At 42.2% G+C, this 25,815-nt stretch overlaps 1 protein-coding gene across 1 annotated transcript in view; it reads left to right on the top strand.

Moving 5' to 3' along the window:
* Positions 1-25,815, top strand: part of LOC128826947 (vertebrate ancient opsin-like) — a 134,259-nt gene that overhangs the window by 51,898 nt on the left and 56,546 nt on the right. The window contains exon 3 of the mRNA XM_054010542.1: positions 7,853-8,178. Coding sequence (XP_053866517.1) covers positions 7,853-8,178 — 326 coding nt within the window. The remainder of the gene's footprint in view (positions 1-7,852; positions 8,179-25,815) is intronic.

Genomic DNA, 25,815 nt, shown 5'->3' on the forward strand with positions numbered 1-25,815 from the left:
ACAAGAAACAGATTTAGCTAATTTGGTACAACTTTCTCATGGACACAATCTCTTGATAAATACACATAATCTCTATTAACATTAATGGGGTCTATATGGAATTTATCAAGAAAGAATACAATATGGTCAAGTCAAGTTTGTAGCAAGATAGATATGAAAAAGTTTCAATTTGTTAAAGAGGAGGTTATTGTTCATCACTGGTCATGTCTTGTTGCCAGTAAAAGTTGCAGTTCATAGATGAATTCCTTAGTTCATAAAGGCAGCACAAGTAGAACTCATAATTGGTAGAGCCGAACATGCTTATTCTTATTTTAATGCTGTTGCTTACTCAAAAGTTAAATCATTCATACCTCTTGGATTTGCAAGCCTGGGCTAAAATCTTATACTAACTATCTCTCTGAATATTTCAGCACTTCCATTTCAGGAGACTGAGAAGTAAAGAGGCATACTATAGTGAAAACAACTTAGGGGAGAATAAATATGTAAAAAACCTATTTTTATTAAAGTTTTATTAATGCTTTGGACAAAGTTTTGGGTCAGTTCTTCGTTAATCCAAATTCATTAGTCCATTCTTTTATATTATCTTGTAGATTAGCAAGTGATAATTAATCTGAAAATATTTCATGTAAGTATTAAAAAAGCAAGGTAATTGAATTATTTGTAATAAGCACACATTTATAGCTTGACTGGAAATGTTCAAATAAGTTATTTTTTAATTAAAATGAAACATAATGTCAGGAGGAAATTGCATGAGGGTGCAATATCTTTATCAAAGAATTCATTATGGTTCTCTCTAATCTTCATCTCTTTCATGTGGCTTTCAAACCTACCCAGACAATTAGGAATTGGGCCTGAAGTCCTCCTAGCTCCCTTGTCGCATACCAAGACGTTGAGACCAGTAAAAGGCATCAGATGCATGTGTCACTCCACTCTCCCTTTATGTGTATAGGGGAAATATAGAAAGATCTTTAAGTGTGTTTCAGCAAGTATCCAATATACTGTCACCGATCACTTTGAGTTGTTAGTTTTCTTTTATACAGCTGTAATATGCAGACAAGGTTCACTCATAGAGGGGACTCTTCCACCTCCCATTTATTCAGGTTGGAGTTAGCGAGCCAGATCTGCTGCAATGAGTCTTCAGTGGGAAGCAGCCAGTGTCTTCTGACAAGACTCTAAAACCTCCTAACAGGGTGGGTCACCAGCAGTGTTACAGGCCTTAAGGAAGTCTTAAGAAAAGGGAAAAGAACCTCTACAGCTAATCTTATGTGTTGTTGATAGGAATTTAAGTTTTATATCTCTGTATGGCTGCTTATACAGCTGAGCAAACCTTGTCTGCATATTACAGTTATATAAAAGAAAACTAACAAACTCAAAGTGACTGATGACAGTTGGACTTAGGTGTTGCTAAGTGTTGGATTTAGGTGTTGAAGTCCTTTTGTAGATCTGAACTTTGGCAGGCTAAAACATTGATTTTCTTTTTAAAAACTGATTCTCACATTCACATGACTGCAGCAGCTGGGGATTTTAGGAAAGCATCCATTGCTGTGAAACTCACAATAAGAAAATCACAAGAGTTGAGACTTATATTGCATCAAGTAGACTCTAATTTTATAAACATAGGAAATATAACGGAGTAATATGATTTATACCACTTTAGCTAAGCAAGGATTCCAAAGTTGTTGACAATTCTATTTCTCAATCTATACACCAGTATAGATTGTGAAATCCATTTAGGCACAGTTGGGACCGTCTTATTTTCATTGCCAACTAATACATAAAGTATAAAAATATGCAGAAATTTTTGTGAAGAATCATCTTTAGGAGAATTACCCCAAAAAATCTTTGTATCCAGTGGTAAATTTTCATTCTATCCTGAGAGTTCATTTGCTATTTGTTACATTTCCCTTGGTATTTATGTAGTTTCACAGTTTCAAACTAGAAAATCAGCACCTGTTTTTTCCCGTTGGTATGAAATTAGAATCTTTCAATCCAAGTTAGCCAGTTAAACCTGTTATTTCTCATGTTTTCATGGTGCTTCAACTGTCAGTGGTGATGGTGAAGAACTTAACTTTTTACAAAAAGTAGGGGAAAATAAATAAAAGATAATCTTTGAAAGTAGAGATTGACAAGAACTGTTTGGTCACCAGTCCCCCTTTCTACCTCTGTGTTGGTATAAGATTGGTCCTTATTGTGTATCTTTTACTACTCTGTCTGGTCCTGTTTTAAATGTTGAAGTGAAAGGGATTCCATTATTTCTTTTGCAAACCTATTGCATTATAATACATCTCATTCTTAGGAAGTGTTCCCTCATGATAACCCTGGGGTTTTGTTTGTTTGTTTGTTTTGGCTCTTCTTAATTTTATCTCATTGCTCCTTTTTATACAATCCCTTGTACAACCATTTTCCACTTCATCGGTATTTGTAATCTTCAAAAGGTAGTTGTCTCTCCTTGCCTGAGGAGGTTTAAAAGAGAACTAGATAAATTCATGGAGGTTAAGTCCATTAATGGCTATTAGCCAGGATGGGTAAGGAATGGTGTCCCTAGCCTCTGTTTGTCAGAGGGTGGAGATGAAGGGCACCTGGCATTGGCCACTGTCGGTAGACAAGATACTGGGCTGGATGGACCTTTGGTCTGACCCGGTACGGCGGTTCTTATGTCTCATAACTGCTTAGTCTTTATTTAGCCAACTTACACAGTGTGTTCTTTCATGTCCATGGCATCATAAGTCAGTCTCTCTTTAGCACCTCCATATTTTTCCGTGCTCTTCTCTGAATTCCCACCTATTCACATTACAGTCAGCAATCTACTGTTTTAAAAGCACCAGACTCAGTGTGGCCTGATATTAGTTTCAGCACCATTATATGCTCAAATACAATACATGGTTTAAAGTCTTACGGTGACAAAAAGAGGAATATGAATTTTTAGAACTCCTGTGGGAGTTCATTGGGATCACATATATCATCGCCCTGGTCCTGCAGAGAGAAGTAGAATATGGGTCATGTCAGTGAAACTCAATAAGAGAGAAGTAAAACTGAAATGGCTTTTGGCAAGGAATGTATGTGTGTAATTTTTTGTGTAGATAAGAAAAATGATTTCCTATGCAATATTCTAAAGGAAAATGTGTTTTTGGGGTAGTTTATGTTTTAAACTGATTGCTAATATTTTGTTAGTTCATGGTTGATGATGCCCTGGTCCTAATTTAGTAGTTGAACTTCAATTCTGTGTTATTTCAAAAGAGAACTTTCTTTAGTTCAAAGAAAGTACAGTGGTAATAAGATTTTTATCAAATAATTACAATGCAGGTTCAGGAGCTACTCAATGTATTTACCTTTATCTGTAAATAGGTTGTGTTCCCATGCTGAAGTTTTGAGAGAGGAACCAGTCTTGTGTGTTTTAGGGATTTATTAAGATAATAAGCAAACAAATATAAATATAAGCAAAATATGTCACTAACTAATTTACTTCCAGTTTCCCTAAACTAATCAAATACAACACATTGTGATGATCAAATCAAGGTTACAATTGGAATTCAATCAATAAATCAATGGTTCAATTTATCTGATTTGGCAATTACTATTAAGTCAGTGTATAAGGTTGACACAAGAATTAATTCAATATTTCACAGGAAAGTTAAGGAAAAATACCTTTCTTTTGGTCTAACTAATTGGGCTAAGTCTGCTAAACACAGAAGCTGACTCTTGCCTTTGTTCTAAGGAAGTATAACTCTCAGAATGATTTCTTTATAGCTTCCCACTTTGGTATTCCACTAAGTTTCTCTGAACATACAACTGATGTTAGAGTCTATTTACTTAACTTCTTCTCTTTTACACATTATACAGTGTCTGCATCATTCTGACACTTTTACAAAGAGGCAGAAGTGTTAAATCAGGCACTTAGCAGCTTTGGAATAACACTTTTAACCCAAACTAGTCTCTTACCTTACAAATAAACTTGCCAGATGTGCGCCTGTGAGGCGTGGGGATTACTGTCTTCATGGGGAAACGGTTAGGGATGCACAAAACCACACACTCACTTTATAGCATTGTTGGAGATAATCTGTCGACAGAGGGAGCAAGTGTGAACACCCTTTGGTGATTTTTCTTTTGTCGACTTTTGGGTGTCGACATAAATTTCGTCAACAAAACTTGGTAGTGTAGACAAGCCCTTAGTTAAGAAATAGTTCTGATGTTGCAAATAACTTGAGCTCATTTAGCATGCAGGTAGGTGCCTCCCCACTTGTTTGTAGCTTCAGGCTTGGTTTAGCTGATGGTCAGGGTCTTTCACTTCTCTGGATGGTCAATCCAGGGATGAGAGCAGGATATAACTTCAGGTATAATTTTTAGTGTGAGAGAGTCCCCGCCCTTTCCTTCCACATGGCTAGTAGCATGTAGCATTCAGTCCTCTTGCTGCATCTTGGGGACCACCCTTCTCCAATAAAAGAGTTGAGCATGTTGACTGTAGCTCATCAGGAACCAATAATTTGGTATATTGATCTGAGGTCACAGTAAAAGATTCCAGTCTAAGATGGACATTTTCTTGCAAAAGTCTGTTAATGATCACAAACAGATGTCCTCCTGGTAAGCAGGACATGTAAGAGGCTCATCTGAGAAGGAACTGGTAACAGATTTATGTTTAGGCCCTACATAAGTGGCTTAGTTGTTTAAATATAATTAATGGCTAGTTAGCATTAAACATTCACTTATTTCCACAGTGGCACTGGAACAGTTTTTAGAGTGGGGGTGCTAGAGCTGGGAATGGGAGCAGGGCCATTGCTCCGGGAGATGGGGATGTGGACTGAGGAAAGACGGCCAAGGCTGGAACCACAGCCGGTGAAGCGCCAGGCAGAGGCCAGGAGTGGAGCCCCGGGTGCAGGGCCAGCAGCAGAAGAGCCCCTGGGTGCAGGGCCAGCTGCTGGGACCCCACATAAAACTCACCCATAGTTTCTCCGCCTATCCACTTCCACATATCCTCATGACAGTAAGCACGACAAAGGAAAAAGGGACTCGGAAAGGCAGAGGCAGAGCCTAGGGTGAATGAGTGACCTTACCCTTGTGCCTACAAGCCAGAAAGCTGCTTCAGGCATTTCTTAATAATGGTTACTTAAACATTTTGCCAAATAAAGTCACTCAGGACTAAATTCAAATATGGCCTATGTTCCCTACAAAAGCAACCGTTTACTTACATTCCTGTAATTATTTTCAGATCACATCCATCAACAATGTTGGAATGAGAAAAGCTAAACGTTCTTTTTCATATTAATTATTTCGTAGGTAAAAGTGCAAAGAAGTGAAAGAGCATTTAAAGTTATAAGAACGTAAGAACGGCCATACTGGGTCAGACCAAAGGTCTATCTAGCCCAGTATCTTGTCTTCTGACAGTGGCCAATGCCAGGTGCCCCAGAGGGAATGAACAGAACAGGTAATCATCAAGTGACACAAGGTAGGTGGGGTAATATTTTTTATTAAGCCAATTTCTACAGGGGGAAGGTACAAGCTTTTGAGCCACACAGACTTGAAGAAGAGCGCCAGTAAAAGATATTACCTCACCTATCTTGTCTCTTTCATATCATGTGATCAACATGGGTAAAGAATACTGCAAACAATTACAGTTGTGACAGGGTAGCATATGTGAGAATCTATAACAAAATAGTTTCAGCTACAGTATCAATTATGTTATAATAACTAAGCTATAATATTGATCAGTCACATTAAGATATTTTAACTCCAAGAGAGAAATGTAGAGGGCTGATAACATTTTGGAATTCAGAAGAGATCTACAAGAATGACTTAAGATCTGGAAAATTGCTTTACTGGGAAAGACTTAAGAAGCTCAGTCTATTTAGTTTAGTTCAGGATAAGAGTTGACTTTACTACAGTGTATAAGTATTGGCACAGAAAAAAAGATTTCTGAAAGTAGATTATTAGAAGCTGAAGCTAAATAAATACAACTAGAAATAAGGTTCACATTTTTAACAGTGAGTATAATTGGCAACATACCAAGGGATGTGGTGGATTCTCAATTACCTGAAGTCTTTAAATCAAGATTTGATGTCTTTCTTTGACAAGATATGGGCTTGATACAGGAATTATTGTGTGAAATTCTATGGCCTATGTTTTGCAGGAAGTCATACTAGACCACTGTAGTCTCTTCATGCTTTAAAATCTATGGCTCAGATCCTCAAATTATGTAAATTGTTATAGCTCAAATGAAGTCATTGGAGCTATGACAATTCACACCTGCAGATGTACATATACTGCTGGCCTGACTTTCCATTGTCTTCCATCCTACATAGTCATATACGCCTGTGCAGCATGAGTGCAAAATGTTATCAGATCAGAATGGTAGCAGGGGTAAAATGGTTATCCACATTCATCTCACTTTGCACAGAGATAAAATAACTACACAAGATGCAAGACAAGGAGAATCAGGCTCTCATGAGAGGAAGAATGTATAATTTTGGGTGTAGTGACAGCAGAAATTTCTACACCCTCCAGCTCCTCCAATCCAGAGTATATGCTCTTTGTATGACTGACTGGCAATATGCTATTGAAAATTCTCCTGGTTGTAAAGAAGTAATACACCTTAGAAAGGTAATATTTTCAGTAAATGTATTACTTCATATAAAAAATGTATTTCCACTGGGAAACACTACAAATGTTAGGGTTTCAGAGAGTTATCTTGAATGTTAGTATTTCTAACGAATGAGTGCCTTTAAAGAATAGTTTAGGCAAGAAGAATTTGATATACTGTATAGAGAGCTACTGGCTCCAGTGCGGATTTCAATGCAAAAAGGCATTTCCACCGATACATCAAATACTCTAATAATGTAGAAAAGGGTATTTAGTTTTTTGCTGCCAGCCATAGACCAGTGCAACTGCAGCTGTATTCCCCCCTCTATAGTCCAGAAAAGGTATCCACTCTAGGCTTCCAGCTCCTCAGCTGTTTCCTTCCTTGGGCAGAGATTTGTGTCTCTCCCTCTTCTCAGCGAGGTGTTTCCAGGCTGCACAGTTCCCCGATTATACTGTGAGCTTCCCCGCAAAAGACAGACTGCCTAAGCAGGCCTGCTTCGCTTCTCTCCTCAGAGACGGCACACAATGTAATTGCCATGGCTAAGTTACCACACGGCCCTTTCTAAGCAAGCACATTTATTCTTAAGGTGAAAGCGTTGCAGAGAAAACATATTAAAAACAATGAAAGAACCTACACATGTGCTAATCAGTTTATCAGGCATCTCCCCATGAATCCCAGCAAGGGCTCTGGTTGGTGATTAGTCCTTCAAACCTCACACAGTGGTTTTTCACCTGGGGTCACAACTTCATCAAAGCTTCAGCTCAGAACTAGCTCCCAAATCTTATGGGGCTTCAGTGAGCCAAAGACCTTCCAACCCTTCCCTGAGGATTGGGCTCCCCTTGGGACAGAAGGTCCTGTCTGTCTACTGGATCAGAGAGAAGGCCCTGAGTCAGTTTTAACTCAGGCTATTTAACCAAAAATCTTTTCCTTGACTTTTAGTCTCTGGAGAATCCAGTTTGAAGCAATATTAGTGATTCTCTCATCAGTTGGTGGCACCTCTCTGGAGGTGTTGAAACTTGAGTGAATTTGCCTAATCACCCTCCCACTGTTCTTAGTTCCTGGAGGACTGTGGTCCCCTACCCCCATGGTAATTCATACAATTCCTCAATAGTACATAAACATTTGCACTTTCAATACAATGTACTCCTAAAATACTTAAACGTAATTCAGTAAGGTTTAAAGTTATAATTCAGTAATGTGTGTCCAGGATATTGTCATATCCGTTACATTGGTGCCATATAAAACAGGGGTACTAAATCCCTAAATTGTTTTTTTTTACAGGTATTGTGTCCCTGATCTCCTTGGCTATCCTGTCTTACGAACGCTATAGCACCATCACCCTATGTAACAAACGAGGCTCTGACTATCAGAAGGCTCTGCTAGCAGTTGGTGGTTCCTGGCTTTATTCTCTGATCTGGACAGTACCACCGCTCATTGGCTGGAGCAGTTATGGGATTGAGGGGGCCGGCACAAGCTGTTCAGTACGTTGGACCTCCAAAACAGCTGAGTCTGTGTCCTATATCATCTGTCTCTTCATATTCTGCTTGGTCATCCCTGTAATGGTCATGATATACTGCTATGGGCGTCTCCTTTATGCTGTTAAACAGGTAAGCTATGATATGCTAAATATAGGCAGTATAAATGATCTGAGAGATGTTGCCTCTAGGAAATATCATTTTCCTTTAAGTATCTGGTTATAAGATGCAGTACTGATCAGTGCTTTGGAGTGGAGCCCGGAGCTGGAGCGCGGAGCAGTGGAGCTGCAGGTTTTTGCCTAGAGCTGGAGCGGAGTCGGAGAACAACTCCAAAGCCTGGCTACTGATAAGGAGAAAAAAAAGGCAGAAAAAATTGTGGAGAAGGAAGATGGACTGCACCAAGTTTTCTTATTTTTCTCAACTTGTAACAGATGTTTGGGTAGCCAGGTAAGTCCCATAGAGCATGCTGGCACTCAAATTAACAAAATGGAACAGCAAAATATTGTATGTTAAACAAGCCAATGCATTTGGATGAGCCCTGCAGTCATATCAACGAGGGCTTTCATCATTGTTCCCCATTTCAGTCCTACATAGATGACATTCTCATATCGCTGTCTTTTAAAATACTAGGTCCTAATTCAATACTCATATAACTCCATTGTAGGCAGTGAAGTTACACTAAAGATGAGTTTGACCTTTCAACTCTGATACACTTTAATAACAAAATTGATTGAGAAAAAAAAGATTCAGTGCACAGCCCCCTCTTACTTGGAGCAGCATGGAGCATCAGGCACTCTGAATTTTATCTTCAGACATAGCTGGCTGGAAGACAGAGCACTGTGAAGTTTTGATACTGTTGGAACAGTGGTGAAGCTCAGTGATGAATAAGGAAGGAAGGAGTGAATGCTTAGGTCTTGTCTATATGGGAACACTGGAAAATTAAGATGGATTAACTAAAAGTGTGAAGTTAAAGAGCATTAATTCCCTGAGTGGATGCTGTCATTCAGAAGTAAATTAGCCTTAGTTCCTGCTTTGGTTTAAGCCTGGGGGATTCATTTTACACCTTTAGTTAATTAGTCTTAACTCTCCTGAGTATCCCTGTGTATACAAGCTCTTAGAGGCGGCCCAGAATAGAGTGCATACTCCTAGCAGTGATCACAAAAGTATCATTTTCTTACTCATCTCTTGCTTCCCTAAATATTTTGTACTGTCAGCCATCATCATAGCATATGAATATCCATATAGATAAAGTGCCAATGGCATATGCCAGGGGGTTCTCAATCTTTTTCTTTACAAGGCCCCCCCAACATACTATAAAAACTCCACAGCCCAGCTGTGCCACAACAACTGTTTTACTGCGTATAAAAGCCAGGGCTGGTATTAGGGGGTAGCAAGAAGGACAGTTGCCAAGGACTCCACACCATAGGGGGCATTGCAAAGCTAAGTTGCTCAAACTTTGGCTTTAGCCCTGGGTGGTGGGGCTTGGCCCCGGGCTGCAGTCCCACATGGCAGGACTTCAGCTTTTTGCCCTGGGCCCTAGTGAGTCTAATGCCAGCCATACTTGGTGGACCCCCTGAAACCTGCTCACGGCCCCCCAGGGGGCCCCAGATCCTTGGTTGAGAACCACTAGCATATGCCTCATTTGCTAGGTACTGCTGTAAATATCAATGTCACTTTATTCAGTTTTATTTTAAAAAATGAGTAATATTCTTTTCTTACGTATGCGTGGTTGGTCTCAACTTGGAATGGTGAGCATGTTGAAAGAGCAGAATGTTGGAGACAAGATTTGAGTGCAATCCATAGCCACACTGAATTTAGACCCAAAGGGATTTCTGCAGCATGTGGTATAGAAAAACTACTTGATTTTATTGCTAATTGACCATAACAGAGAAATAAGCAGTAGGAAAGGTGTGAATCCTCCCCTGAGGCTTTTAAAAAGACTGGTTTCTGGTCAAGTCAGAAGATCAATGGAAAACATTGGGACATTTAGGTTAGAAACACATGGATTTTATTAAATGATGGAAGTGGAAAGGAGTCAAATTGGAGTCTTGGATATTTTTTCAGAGGCGTGGGCCCAGGAGACATGGGGAGCTCAGATTAATTCAGAACAAAGGAATTACCATATTGGATTAGACCATATCAATACATAAAAGATGTATAGATCCAGGTCTACAGAAGTGGTTTGATTACTACAAAGTCTGTATCAGATAAACATTGAACTGTTAGACATAGCATCTAATTCACATCCTGTCAATATTTTAAAATCTTCTTAATAAGACTCCGGTTGCTGAAAAATAATATAGCAAAATCCTTAGCACATTCATAATGTGTAATTAATATTCAGTGGTATGAATTTGCTGTAACACATTCATGTAACATGACTTTTCAGAAGATTACCATGGTTTCCAGAAGTTTCTACCATGACTTCTATAAAACTTTCAAAAATTTTCCATAGCAAGCTTGCTTAGAAGATAGATTTTTTTCTCCAGTTTCATGTCATCTAACTATTCATAATCTCACAGTATGCAACTATCTTCTGTAATATGCTAGAGAACATTATGGTTTGATGTACTGTACTGTACAGATGAGCTGTGGGTGATAAAAAATTCGCTCCTTTCTATACAGAAATAGGGGGAATATTTTTTGTAATAGAAAAATATTTGAGAGGTTACTATATGCATGTTAATGTTGTTACTTTTCTGAGTGAGCAAAAGAGTCCATTACCAGAAAGTAGAACCATATTCTTGTTTTATAGATGAAAAGGTGAGTCTTTTTGTAACATTACCAGTAATATGTTAGAAGTAATGTAGGTCTGCAGCACACCATAATAAGCATAATAACTATGCTGTAGCTGCTGGCAAGTTTTCTAAGATATGCATTGTTACATTTTTATAAGCTCTGAAAGAAGTTTGTACATTAGAAAATTACATGCATAAATTTTATTATACCCAGAGATTAAGAACACAGGAACTATGCCACTATTAATCTTGTCATGTAAATTCATTGAAGTAGAAGAAATATCTTAATAGACAGAGAATAGATAATGCAAAGACTGGCAGGGTGCCTACGTTTTATTTTCAGGAACTGTAATTGTGGGTCTACTTTTCTCTTTTCCTTTTCAAAATTTAACAGGATATTATAGTTTTCTGGGATACTAGGCATTAGTACTCTGTGTAGTCATTTGTAGGTAATTCATTGGTAGAATTTTGCAAGAATTTCATTAACACACAGGTGTTGTAAAGGATAACTTTTCCCAAAGAATGTAATAAACTTATAGAAAGTTACATATCAGTATAATCTGTGTTTGAATATTGAAGAGCACCTTTTAGATGCAAATACTATTAAACTAAACTAAAAGAATCTGACTGATCTATTATCAAAGTCCCTGTGATTTACGGGTCTCAGAAGACTTTTGGATGGTTTTTTTTTTCAAGTATGTTATCTTAGGACAGGTTTTCCTGAAAAAGATTTATCCTGGATGGCTGGGATTGGTTAGTTAGACTGTGTGCTGCCAATCTTGTGGGCTGCACCTGGGAAACAGAGGTGTCCACCCCAGTCAGGGTTGGACTCCAAAAGAGTCATGGGACAGTGATTGGGAAACAGTAAAATAGGGAACGGTCTGTATTGTGATAGCATAACTTAGGCAGAGAATGTTCTGCATGGAGAGCTATAAAATAAACCTTGGCTTGAGAAGCTGTTAGGCCTCTCATGGGTATATCAAAGTTTTAAGATAGACACACAAAGATACAAACACTTTATCTGAATTTCCTTCAGAGTCCCTATGTACATTCTTGTTAAGCTTGTGTAAAGTTTATATCATGTTTTTATGAGAACCACTTTTTCCCTGTTGCTGATGTTAAATGTTTCATTTGTACTTTAAGATTTTTGTTGATGAGCAAGATTCACTAGAGGAACTTGGACCGAGGAGCTGTTGGAAAGGAGAGGGGGCAGAAAAACTATCACCATTATCACAGTACACTATTCACATATATTCTGGTCACATTTTGCACCTTACACAGTAGAGGGAGAGAGAATTGGGACCAGTTTTTGGATTTTTGTTTTTCTTTTGGTCCTTGGATTATGATACTTCTAAATAATTCTATCATTGTGTACCTCTGGGGAAAAATACCTATAAAATTGACATTAGTTGTTTTATACTTTGGAAACCCAACTCCCAAATATTGAATTATACAGATTAATATTGAGAGCTCTATAGCACAGAAGGTGCAGTATGATTAGATCCCCAATGGAAAGACCCAAAGAGATCATACAAATGAAATATGATGTGTTCGATAATGAAAATTAGTAACGTATAAGACAGGGGTCGGCAACCTTTCAGAAGTGGGATGCCAAGTCTTCATTTATTCACTGTAATTTAAGGTTTTGCCTGCCAGTAATACATTTTAACATTTTTAGAAGGTCTCTCTCTATAAGTCTATATTATATAACTAAACAATTGTTGTATGTAAAGTAAATAATAGTGCAGCGAGGTGAGTGGTGCCGGAGGCTAGTATCCCCGGCTGGCATGGGGCCGGTGGCCAGAACCCCAGACCAGCTATGGGCTGAGTGGGGCCGGCGGCCGGGACCCCGGCTGGCAAGGGGCTGGCGGCCAGAACCCCAGACCGGCAGTGTCCCATTGAGGAACATGGAGAAAAGGCTAATGGTCAGACTGATTCCTTTTAGAGCTGGTTGGGAGTTAAAAATTAGTTCCCTGCCCCCATGAAAAAAATCATTTTTCAGCAAAAATGAAAATTTTTATTTAGTTTTGATTTTTGTTTGGTTTTCAAAGACAAATTTTTCTCCCATTTTTGATTTTGAGATTTTTGGATTCCGCTTCCCACTTCTCTCCATTTTTATTTCTTTTCTGCCTTTTTCCACTGGAAAAGGGAGAGTGAGAGAAAAAAAAAAGAGGGAAAAATCTGTTTTCCTCATCTTTTCTCCCTTTTTCACTCCCCGCTCTTCCAGTATGAGAAGGTGCGGTAGGGAAGGCGGGGGAAAGGAGAGACGAGATCCCCAAATACAAAGACTAAAAATTGAATTTCTTTTGAAAACTGAAACAAAATGAAACTTACAGTGTGAAACAATAACATGAAAAATGTTCATTTTGATTTTTCATAGAAATGTCAAAATTGAACTGTTTTCACAAACAGTTTAATTTTGATAAAACAGTATTTTTCTAAGGAAAAAGACATTTGGTTGAAAAATTTCAACCAGCTCTAGTTTTTTTTAGAGATGTTATCTGGAAATGCTGGGGGGGAGAGGAAGGGCAAGGAGAGAGAGCTTAAGGCTATGTCTACACTAGGTCTGTAGTGTAGACGTAAAGCTGTAGATTATTTTGTGGCTACTACAAAACAACTTCACAGCCCACTTTAGGCTAGAATCACAAAGCTGAGAATTACTGCAATAGGGATGGCCATTGTGACTACATATGTAGGATTAAAAAAAAACAACTAAAATTGATAGAGCTTTGTAATTCATAAAGAGTAAGAGAAGTTGACTTTGAACTCATTCATCCTTTCCCTCCCCTGAAGGTTTGCCCATTGTAGAAATTTGTTTTTTAACATATCTCCAGAGAAGTATAGTCCAAAGGTTCACATTTAACTCCTAAATGGGTACTAGCCCACAACAATTTTGAATATGTGGGGAGAAAATAAACTAGCCCACTTGAGTGAGAAATGGGCAGTCTGGTAATGCTGTCCCCAGTACCTCTTCAATACTCTGCTCCTTCTACCTCTACTACTTTGCCCCTCAAAGCCACTCATCAAGCGAGCTGAGAAATGAAATAATATTTGTTTCCTAGTACAATACCACTGTTGTTCTATTAAAAAAATGCCATGGACCCCACTTCCAATTGGACCCCACCAGATTGGTCAGAGAAACTAGCCCTTTGGGTTTTTTGTGACCCTGTTCACTGACCATTCATTTTTTTCTTTTTGTAATAAAATATTAAGTCATTAGCAAAATTGATATACCAAACATGCCACTGTTCAGCAGTCTTTTGGGTAGTTTTGGCAATGCACAGTGGGGCAGAAGCAAGTTGTACGGGGGTAACTGGGAGCAAGGGGTCAACTTCCCATAATACAAAGTTCTCCATCCCACAATATTATCTCTAGCCCATCATTGCCATGATTCAGGTTTTGCAAATGTCGTACAAAATCCAAAGCCCTGCAAGACCTCCCGGTTCTCAGAGTGGGTGGAGAAGGCTCTACCTGGGGTGGGGGGGAGAGGAGGAGCTTTACGTGCTCTGTGCTCCCCCCTCAGGCACCACCTTCTGTCTGACTTCTCCTCTCCTGTAGCCTGTCCACCACCCCTTGACTGGGGGCTTCTGAGCTCCTTTTAACTTGGTCTTCCCTCTGGCGCATGCTCAGCAGGCCTGTAGGGGTGGGGCTACATGGGCCCAGCATTGCCTTTTAACCCCCTTCAGGCCAGAGGTTCATTAAGCAGTTAGTCATGGATACCTAACGTATTTTAATATAAAACTGAATGAATTTAGTTTGAGCATCAATGCCTGTTTTCAATTTCCCACAAACCCGCACTGGACTTGTCGCTGTCTGCCATCTCTGACAGACGCATGGAGCTTGCACACCTTTGCACTACTGCCATGAGTGCTGCAAGCACAAGATGCACAATCCTCTGATATTTGCAGAGCTGCCAGAAGAACCTTGGGGAACATGATGATTTCTTGGAGCACAGATTGCCCTGGGAGATAGCATGAACCAATTCACAGTTGTTGGTAGCATTCACAGAGCAGCAGCAGAAGTGGAGTGCCACTTCTGGGCCCAAGAAACCAGCACGGACTGGTGGGATTGCATTGTAATGTAGGTTTGGGATGACGAGCAGTGGCTGTAGAACTTTTGAGGTGCAAGGCCACATTTCTGGTTCTGTGTGCCGACCTCGCCTCAGCCATCCAACACAGGGACACCAAGCTGAGAACTGCACTGACAGTGGAGAAGTGGGTGGTGACCACACTGTGGAAACAAGTCAGTGGGAAGTCAAAATGACTGGGAAAATCCACCATGGGGACCGTTATTGTGCAAGAATGCAAGCCATTGTCTCCTGCTACTCAGGACTGTGACTCTTGGCCATGTGCAGGACATAGTGGATGACGCTGCAACGATGGGGTTCCCAAACTGCGGTGAAACAATAAACAGCATGCATATCCCTATTTTGGCCACAGAGCACCTTGCCACATTGTACATTAACAGAAAGGGCTACTTTTCTATAGTTATGCAAGTACTGGTGGATCAGCGGGGACACTTCACTGACATCAGTGTTGGCTGGTCAGGGAAGGTGCATAATGCTTGTGTCTTTAAGAACACAAAACTGTTCCGAAAGCTACAAGCAGGGACCTTCTTTCCTAACTGGTGGATTACCACTGGTAATGTTGAAATCCAGGCTATCCCTTACTCCACTGGCTCATGAAGCCGTACACCGGCCACATCTACAGCACCAAGGAAAGATTCATCTATAGGCTCAACAGGTGCAGAATGACAGTTGAATGTGCTTTTGGTAGATTGAAAGGGCTCTGGTAGGGTTACCATATTTCAGCAAGCAAAAAAGAGGATGGGAGGAGCCCCGCCCTAGCCCCGCCCCTGCCCCACCCACTTCCCACCCCCCTCAGAACCCCCAACCCTCCCCCCCGCTCCTTGTCCCCTGACTGCCCTCTCCTGGGACCCCTGCCCCTAACTGCCCCCCAGGACTTTACCCCCTACCTAAGCCTCCCTGCCTCTTGTCCCCTGACTGCCCCCTCCTGAGACCCTCCCCCCCATCCTAACTGGCCCCGTAGAACCCTACCCCCTACCTGTACCCTGACTGCTCCAACCCTTATCCACACCCTCACCCCCAGACAGACCCCTGGGACTCCCATGCCCCATCCAACCACTCCCCACCCCCTGACAGCGCCCCCCAGAACTCCCGACCCATCTAAACCCCTCTGCTCCCTGTCCCATTGACTGCTCCGATCCCTCTCCCCACTCCTGCCCCCTGACAGGCCCCCCCCCAGAACTCCCAACCCCCCCCCCGCTCCTTGTCCCCTGACTACCCCCTCCTGGGACCCCTGCTCCTAACTGCCCTCCAGAACCCCACCCCCTACCTAAGCCTCCCTGTTCCTTATCCCCTAACTGCCCCCCAGGACCCTACCCCCTACCCGTACCCTGACTGCCCAAAACCTTATCCACACACCTCCCGGAAAGCCCCCCCCGAACTCCCGACCCCCCCCCCCGGTCTCTTGACTGCCCCCTCCAGAACCTCCCTGCCCCTTCTCCGACCCCCTGGCTCCCTTGTCGTTGGCCTTTGGTTCGCCTAAGGTCTCTCTCTGAGCTTGCTCAGGAACTGTCTGAGCCGTTCTCCCGGCATGCTGGGCAGCAGTGGGGGTGGAGCTCCAGACTGCCGGAGGTGAATGCTGGGAGGGAGGGAGTGAGTGAGCTCTGCTGCAGGGGGAGGAGGGACTCTCTCTCACTGTCGGAGCCCCATGTAAGTGGCACCATCCGGCTGCCCTGTTAGCCGCGCGTGCTCTGCATGGGGGACGGGGGGGGGGAAGTCCGGACATTAACAAATTCCCCCCGGACACTATTTTTAGTTCAAAAATCCGGACATGTCCGGGGGAATCCGGACGAATGGTAACCCTAGCTCTGGTGTTGTTTACGCACCAGGCTGGATCTCAGTACAAAAAATATCTCAATGGTTACAGCTGCCTACTGTGTCCTGCATAATATTTGTGAAGCAGAGGGGGAAACTTGCTGCAGGAGTAGAAGCTGAGCAGCTCTCTGCTCAGTTTGACCAGCCAGATCCAAGGGCTATTAGAAGAGGTCAACACAGTGCTATACATCTCAGGGAGGCTTTGAAAGGGTATTTTAACCATGAGCCACAGTAGTGCATTGTAGTGAACTGTGCTCAACCTGGATTTGCTGTTTTGGGGCGTGGTAGGAATTGTCTGGTGCTTGGTGTACATGCATGAATATAACACTGTCAGTGCACCTATTAATATTGTGATGCTGGCTGTGACATTTATGATAACTACTGTGTTTATCACTGATCCTATGGATTGTGAGTGTACTAGACCACTACATTCACTGCCAGCTGGCATTGTATACCATGTGTTGTAAACTAATAAAGATTAATAATAGTTTTCAAAGTAAGTTTTATTCATTAACAAAAACAGTACCTAACAAAATCTGAACATAATAGTAATTACTTTTGAACTTAAGGGTTCCCAATTTTTTTAAATTGAAAAGCAATGGAAAGGAAAACTTATGTACATGGTAGCAACACATATCAACAGTGGCTCTCAGAGGTCACTGTACGTGAAGCTGTGGTTGTCCATGCTTCCCCTCAGTGTGGAGTGATCGGGGTAGGTATGTGGCCTGTTGCCATGTGGGATGCTGAGGGAGGGTGGTGTAGGTAGGCACTATGCTGCAGTTCTCCACCAACTGCAATGGTAGGCGAGCCTGAGATTGTTAAACCTGGAGTTCCACAAGAGTCTCCAGCATCTGTGTTTGCTGCCAGAGAAGCCCCATTATGTCCTGGTGCATCTCTCCTTTCTCTATGCTTTTCTCCTCTCCGCTCTTTCCTTCTCCATACAGTCCACAATACTCACCCTCCCGGCCCTCTGTTCAAAGTTTGCTGTAGCACTGGCTTGAAGGATCTTGCAGAATACCCACAGTGTTTTTTTCCTCCTCCTTATTGGGTCAGTTGTTCCACTGGTGTGGAGGGGGAACCATAGTCCGCATAGTATGTACTGAAAGCAAAACTTAATATGCAGAAATCCCCCCTTCCTTTGGTCCCCCAAAGTGTTAAACAAGACATGCTGATTGGCAATTCTGCTTCGGAGTGTTTGTTCACGGCCCCACTAACGATGGTGAGTATGAGCTGCCAGGGTGAGGGAAACGAGGAGGGAATTGCTTGGTGCATGAAACAGAGTATCCGGCAATGGCACTGAATACTGGCATGATTTTCCACAGGGGGTGATGGTTTTAGCTCTCTCATTTGTGAGGGTAATGAAGGCAGAGGGAGAGAGAGCACAGCTGCTGATGGCGTCCCAAAGTCACCTGGGCCCCTATGCTGCTAGCCTGTTTAAGGCAATGGTGCCTGCTGAAGTTATTGCCAACTGGCGTTGGAAAGTGGCCTCCTGCAGAGGAAGAAATAAGGCTGCAATCCCTAGAAACCTTCAGGAGAGGATTGGAGAGTACCTCTGTGAAAGTTTCATTGAGTCTCAGGAGGATGCAAGGGACATCCCGGTGTACCTAAACCAACTGCTCTGTATGCCCCCCCTCCACTAGAGGGTAGTAGAAAGATTACTCTATCTTTCTTTGTTGTATCAGTAGCTCTTCTAGTAGAAGTAAATTAATTATTGAATTTTAACTGTTCTGATAAGTTTGGGGGACTGATAAGTGTAATGGGAAATTTATTTACACACTTACCAGACGTTCCTTCCCCTGCTTCAGGCTTGCCCGTGCTCAACTGCAGGGTCTGCAATGGAGTCAAAAACAGTTCCTGGCTTGCAGCACAGCTCGATCCCCTAGTTGCCTATCCCCAACATGTGTCCCCCTCACTGGTCAGGGCAGGGGCCTGTGACTCAGGGTATTTGGACGTATCAATGGTGGAATGCAGTGTCATGGTGGGGTCTCCATCAAATATGGCATGCAGGTCTTTGTAAAAGCTGCCACAGGCCCAGGAGTACGATATCTCCATTCTGCTCCAGGCAGGAGTGTGTCCGGAGCATGTAGCCAGCATGGTTAGCTGGGCAGTTGCACACAACACTGGAGAGATGGTAGGTATGCTCGCTCAGCTGGACAATTGGGAAAAGGCATTTCAAAAATGTTCAGGGATTTTTAAGGGCGGGGGGCATCCAGTCTACGTGACCCCTGTATCTACACTCACCCTGTGTCAACCTGCGTGCATAGACTGTGGTTCAGTGCTGCTCGGGGAGGTGGTGTTACTATATAGGTAGGTGTAATACCTTACATCGTGGGAGACAACTTTAAGTGTAAACCCGTGTACAGCTAGGTCAATGCAAAGTGGCTTACGTCAACCTAACTTTGTAGGTTAGACCAGACCTTTGTGCAACTTGGAGATTTTCAGGAATATTTTGGGTCTCCTAAGCCAGCTGAAGTCAATGTGACATTTTGCCACTGACTCCAATAGGCTCAAGGCCAAAAATTTTCAAATGTGATCATAGGTGCTGGAACTAAGGGTGCTACCGCAACCTCTGGCTTGAAGTGGTTTCCATTATATACAGGGTTTGCAGTTTGGTTCAAGGGCTCCTCAGCACCCCCACTGTACAGATTGTTCCAGCAGCCCTGGATGTGGTCCTTTAAAGTTAGAGTATGTGGCCTGATTTTCAAATGTGCTGGCACCAATTACTCTTTTACTTCCACGGGAGGGTGCGCAGCTCCAGTGATAAGGCAACTTCTATTTAGGCTTGACTTCATGTCTTCCCTGTGGGCTTCATGTTCCCACTCTCTCCCCCGCCCTCTGTGAAGTGGATATTATTATCCCTGTTTTATGGGAGACAGGGGCATGAGGAACAAGGGAGTTAACTACAGAACCCTTTGTAGTGTATGAAGTTTTCTTTATCTGCTAGATGAATAGCAGCCTTTTGCATACACTTTCCTGCTCCTCCTCAACCTTCTCTTCAAGAAGATGAATATAAAGCAAGCTTTGATTAGTCTTTGAGTTAGTTCTTATGTTCCTTGCTTTTAAGGTTGATGGAATTAAAAGGATGCTTTCACTGACTTATAAGGAGAAATCATTAGTGCAGTTAGTTTTTAAAGGTATAAATAAATTGTCCTGCCATTGTCTGAGTTGTCAATGGTTGCCCAGTAAGTGAACATAAGAATCTGTTACAATGAGGCTAGTGTGAACTTCAGGACTGACTACTTTTGACTGTTAAAAGGGTCTAAGCATATGTCCAGTATTAATACCAAGGCATTGTTAAGGCTGTGTGCCTGCAGCTGCAGAATCCAATATTTCTGTAAAAGCTGAAAAGTCAAGAAATAAAGGTAGCTGGGTAACATCTGATTTTTCTCCATATTGCTGCAAGAGTCAAAAGTTCATCAGCCTAGCGGTCAGATGGGTCAATACAAGGTGAATCCAATCAATGCAGAAATGTCTAAACACTTTGAAAGAAAAAGACTATCAGCTGTTGTCAGGATAGTCACTTGTTGCATCCAGTTTAGGGATCTTTGGAAACGTTTAGCTGGTATCATTGAATGTATTTTTAACTAACAAGTGCAATGCGAATGTTTAAGCACGCACGAGAGGATCACTTTCAGTACCTTCAGTTATTTAGGAGCAACACGTAGGTCCTTCCCATTCATCTGTTGGGATGGAGACAGCAATGAAAGAAAAAGGGATGATCCTGAGTCTCCTTTCACTTCTACTGGTATAAATCATTAGTAATTTCATTGAATTCAATTAGCAACAGCCACACAAAACTAAATTGAGTATAATCAGGATCAGGTGCTCTATCAATCCACTGTAAGTCAGTCTATAAAATGGTCCTTGGGAACAGGATTTCCTTTTTCTACCTATAAGGAAATTTTAAAGAAATTGGAGGTTGGGGGAAAACTTGTCACATACAAACTAACAAACTTAGAAACAGATACCTTAATGACAGCATCAGCTCCATAAGGGGTAGTCTGACAGATCATAGAAATGTAAGGCTGGAAGGAGCCTCAAGAAGTCATCAAGTCCAGAGCCCGGTTCTGTGGCAGGACCAAGTAAACCTAGACCATCCATGACAAATGTTTGTCCAACTTGTTTTTACAAGCTTCCAATGATGGGGACTCCACAACCTTCCTTGGAAGCATATTCCAGAGATTAACTATTATAGTTAGAATGTTTTTCCTAATATCTAACCTAAATCTCCCATGCTACAGATTAAGCCCATTACTTCTTGTCCTACCTTCAGTGGGCATGGAGAACAATTGATCACTGTTCTCTTTAAAACAGCCCTTAACATATTTGAAGTCTATCAGTCCCCCTTTCCACCCCCCCCCCACCCTCCGAGTCTTCTTTTCTCATGACTAAACATGCCCAGTTTTAACCTTTCCTCATAGATCCGGTTTTCTAAACCATTTGCCATTTTTGTTGCTCTTCTCTGGACTCTTTCCAGTTCATTCACATCTTTCTTAAACTGTAGAGTCCAGAATTGGACACGGTATTCCAGCTAGGAGCCTCACCATTTACAAGTATAAATCAAATAAAATCAGTTTGCAGTAAACTGATACTTACAATGCATAAGGGGTCAGTTTAAGGACTCATTCTGCAAAGATTTTCATGACAGCCTTGTGAGGAGGGAAAATATCATTATCCGAATTTTACAGATGGGAACACTGAGTCAGGGAGGTTGTGACTTGTCCAGTGTCAGACAGTGAATTAGTAGCAATGCAGGGTATCAAACCAGATGTCCTGCCTATTGGTCCTGTGCTCTAATCAGATCATGCTCTCACCCCATGTGGGTAGTAATTGGTGGGAATATGTAAGTAGGGGCATCACGTGCTGAGTTAGGCAAATAATGAGAAAAAAATGTGTGCAAAATTTAATGAAATTTTTATATATTTGACTAGTAGTCTATAAGCTGGGCAAATAATGACATTTGCAAAACCTGAATCATTTGGCCAACCCTATTCATTTGGCCATCTCTTGAATGATGGTGGGGAGAGCATGCTACAAACATGATGTTCTGGTATTCTGTGAAGTCAATGGAGCTGTGCGTATTTACACCAGCTGATTGTGTAAATTCTCTCTACCTGTTTAAAATGAGGAAATAAAACTCAATAAAAATGTCCACAACTAGCCATGAAATAAAAAACTCCCCAAACCTAAAGGTAAACTGTAGTGTATCAAAAGTGGGTACTATCACTTTAAATAGATGGTGAGCCCTCTACTAGTCCTCCCTATCTTCTATGTCTCAGTCACCAAAACCCTGCCACAGCAGCCATGTGTACAGCTAACTAGGCCTTACATTCTATATTTAGTGAATACAGATATTTGGACCACCATGCCTGTGTGATTCCTTCATATTGTGTGTGTGTGTGTGTGTGTGTGTGTGTACATATACACATACTGTCTTTTGCTCTTTATGCAAAGTTATACCTCCTAATGCTTTGGAGTTTTATATAGTAAATATAAAACAGGATTCTGGGTGATAATATACCCATTTTACTGTAATTTATTGGGCTGTCTACATACTGTCTCCTCACCGCCTCAATTCACTCTGCTCTTTGTGCTATATAGTATGAAAATAAAGAGGCTTAACATTGACTTTTTCCAGTTTTAAGTCTGAACTTAACATTTCGTTGAACATTTTCCCTTGATTATTCTTACAGAAGACAGTGTGCATCTGATTAAGATTTTAAAACCATGGGGCTAAACAAATATGTCTCTAGAGTTAGGATTTTTTTGAGTTGTTGTATTTGTTTTTAGCTGATGAAATGCGGTTTTGTTTGTTTTAACTAGTAGAGCTGACATCTGCTAACCAGCTGTGTATTTCTTACAGCTGCCCTTAGGGTATATCCCAGGCTTTATGTTCTAGTTAAGAGTGGTAATGTAAATTCAAATTGGATCTCTCTCAGCTATGCAAATAGATTCTAGCTGAAAAACGCATGTGAGATTTTTACCAAGAGACTCTTAGTAAGACAGCACACAATTTTATTTCTAGGCACATTAAAGAGAAATGACACATAATGCCAAAATGTTTCAGAAGCCTGTAACATCCGTTTTAACTAGTAATGTAACCCATTCTCCTAATATTGGCCATTATGCGCGGAGAGGAAATTACATTTAATTGAGCACCATTATTTATTCTGAGTTTAAAAGTCTTCAATAGGCTAAATGAGAGGGAGAGAGATTTATTTGGAAGCAGAAATAAAAGCAACTTATCAATACTTTGAGCCTAAAAGATAAGAAGGTAAATATTACTTTGAAAGAGATTTCCCCAACCCTGCAAACACTTAAATACATCATAACTCTATTCACATAAGTATCGCCACTGAGGATGTACAGGATTGGGGCTGTACTCGGTCACGCATTACACAAGAAATCAGTGCTTCATTGTAATAGGAATCAGACAGGGCCGGCGCAACCCATTAGGTGACCTAGGCGGTCGCCTAGGGTGCTAACATTTGGGGGGTGGCGACCGCGGTGACCGGACCTTCCGCCGCCTCTGTCGGGGGTGGCATTTCGGGGACGGGACCTTCCGCCGCCTCTGTCGGGGGCGGCATTTCGGGAGCGGGACCTTCCGCTGCCTAGGGCAGCAAAAAAGCTGGCAGCGCTCCTGGAATCAGAACAAGGGGTTTGTTAACGCCACTAGCTTTCGGCCACACCCTTCACTAGGATAAGGCCTGTTAGTAGGTAAAGGCCAGATTTTCAAAATGGCTCAGCTTCCAGCAGCTCCACTTACTTTGGTGCCTAAATAGGAGCTGAACCCTAAGAGACATCCACCTTCAGCACTAAGACCTGTATAATAGGCTAGCACAACTGAATCTTGCTTTCAGTTTCACCATGTGCTGGGCTTGGGAGTGTGCTAGGCCCTTTCTTGGGAATTGTGAGTGTTTTAGTGCAAGCAGACATGACAATCTGAAGATATATAAAGTTAACATCTGATGGCTGTTGGGCTGTGTATCTGGGGGCCTCCTTCTAGTTTCCCTGGGAGAGGTATCTGCATAAAACAAAACCCAAAACAACTGGCAGTCAACTGATGCACTTTTAAGCCACCTCAGCTGAGAGGCCAAGAATTGAATATTCATGAACTATCTTCTCAACCCGATCTCTCCAAATCAAGCTTTAGGCCCATTGGGGGGAACCCTGCATTCCTGCTGCTGCTGCCAACCTGGACCTCAGCTCTTTAATAGTTGCATGCTACTTTGGGTTTCCTTCTAGTACGTTTTCTACTACCAACAGTTATCCCGAGCATATGATGATTTACCTATCTGCCTTTGCTCACTATTCTCTTTCTGGAATGGACAATGGGTCTGTGATAGGGGGCTTGAAGAGCCCGGTGGCCTAGTAGATAGCACACTTGACCAACCCCCTGTCTATCAGGGGGGCAGTAGCAGCTACCCTCAGGCTAGGAGTGTTTGGGCCTCCCAGTGTATCTGGGCCTTTGCCCTTAAATGGGGCATGGCAGGGAGGCCCACGTCCTCCCTTTCCACCAGGGCCCAGCCAAGGGCCCTATAGAAAGTAACACCAGCAGGATCCTCCCTGCACAGAGGATAAGCTCACATCCTTGGGCTATTTCCTACCTATGTGCTCCTTCAGTTTGGGGCATGGCCCCTACAGTTCAAACAGTCAATAGCTTCATACAAAATCCAAAGCCCTGCAAGACCTCCCAGTTCTCAGAGTGGGTGGAGAAGGCTCTACCTGGGGTGGGGGGGAGAGGAGGAGCTTTACGTGCTCTGTGCTCCCCCCTCAGGCACCACCTTCTGTCTGACTTCTCTCCTGTAGCCTGTCCACCACCCCTTGACTGGGGGCTTCTGAGCTCCTTTTAACCTGGTCTTCCCTCTGGCGCATGCGCAGCAGGCCTGTAGGGGTGGGGGTACATGGGCCCAGCATTGCCTTTTAACCCCCTTCAGGCCACAGGTTCATTAAGCAGTTAGTCATGGATACCTAACGTATTTTAATATAAAACTGAATGGATTTAGTTTGAGCTTCAGCCCTTGACAAGTACGTTTAGAATGTTAATTCAGTCTAAATGCCAAATTAAAAGAAATATGCTTTCAACCTGCTGAATCATCTGGTTATCTCAGCATTATTTTTGACTCTGACCTTTCCTTAGGGAGGCTCATGACTTGCTTGATTAGGTCTTTATATCCAAATTACAGAATTTTGTAAGATTATGCCATCCTTTTTGCAGTGGGCTGTTGAGATTCTGGCTTCATACGGTGTTTGAATTTTAGCCATTACAGATCATTCACTGAACAATGATGGAGTCTTTTGGCATAGAACTCCGCCGCTGGAGCGTTGCCTAAAATTGAACTGCATCAGTAATGTTACACAGCTGATTTTAAAGTTAGTGGCACATGTATCACTGAATATAATCCCCTTAATTAGTCTGCCCTGAAATAGCTTGCATCATGGAACCTATTGTGCCAGTCATTTGGTGGAACTTTTCAAGCTGCCATACATGCAGTTCTGTTTTACATGAGGGTAGTGCTTTAACATGGAGAGCGGTAAATGATACGTTATAATGAGCAACACCTCCCTTTCTACTTGTCATCAGTTGTCGGCTGTGTGTGAGTTTTCTCTGTGTGCTGCGCTGGCTCTGGTCAGGTAGCCAGTACAGCACACCTTGATCAAACTGCCCAAAATGACCACAGACTAGGTTCAGAAGCAAAGGCACTCTGCCAGGTTTATTGTCAACGAAGCCATAATAGCAGCCAAAATTATCCACAAGCAAACTAATACAACCAATTAATAAAGCCACCAGAGATGTTGGAGATGGAGATCAGGATGCTGGACTGTCACAGTCCTTATAAAGCTCTCTCCTGCTGGACACTCACCATGCAGCTGTGTTTGGGTTCCACCACACTGGACCCATGTGCTTTTAAGTTTCTCAAGACTTAAAGAGTCCAGGTACTGCCTCTGGCTTAGAGTCTCTAGACACACTCTTGAGGTGTCGATCCTCTCTCTGGTACCCCTTTCTGCAAGCTGAGATATCACAGTCCAACCTGCCTAAGCACTGAGGCTAGTGCTAGCTCTCCCAGACCCCCAGTAGCTAAGCACATACTTTCCCAGAGCTCAACCTGGTTAACCCTTTACCTCTCCACA

The sequence above is a fragment of the Malaclemys terrapin genome, chromosome 1 (assembly GCF_027887155.1).
Source record: "Malaclemys terrapin pileata isolate rMalTer1 chromosome 1, rMalTer1.hap1, whole genome shotgun sequence".
NCBI lineage: Eukaryota > Metazoa > Chordata > Testudines > Emydidae > Malaclemys > Malaclemys terrapin.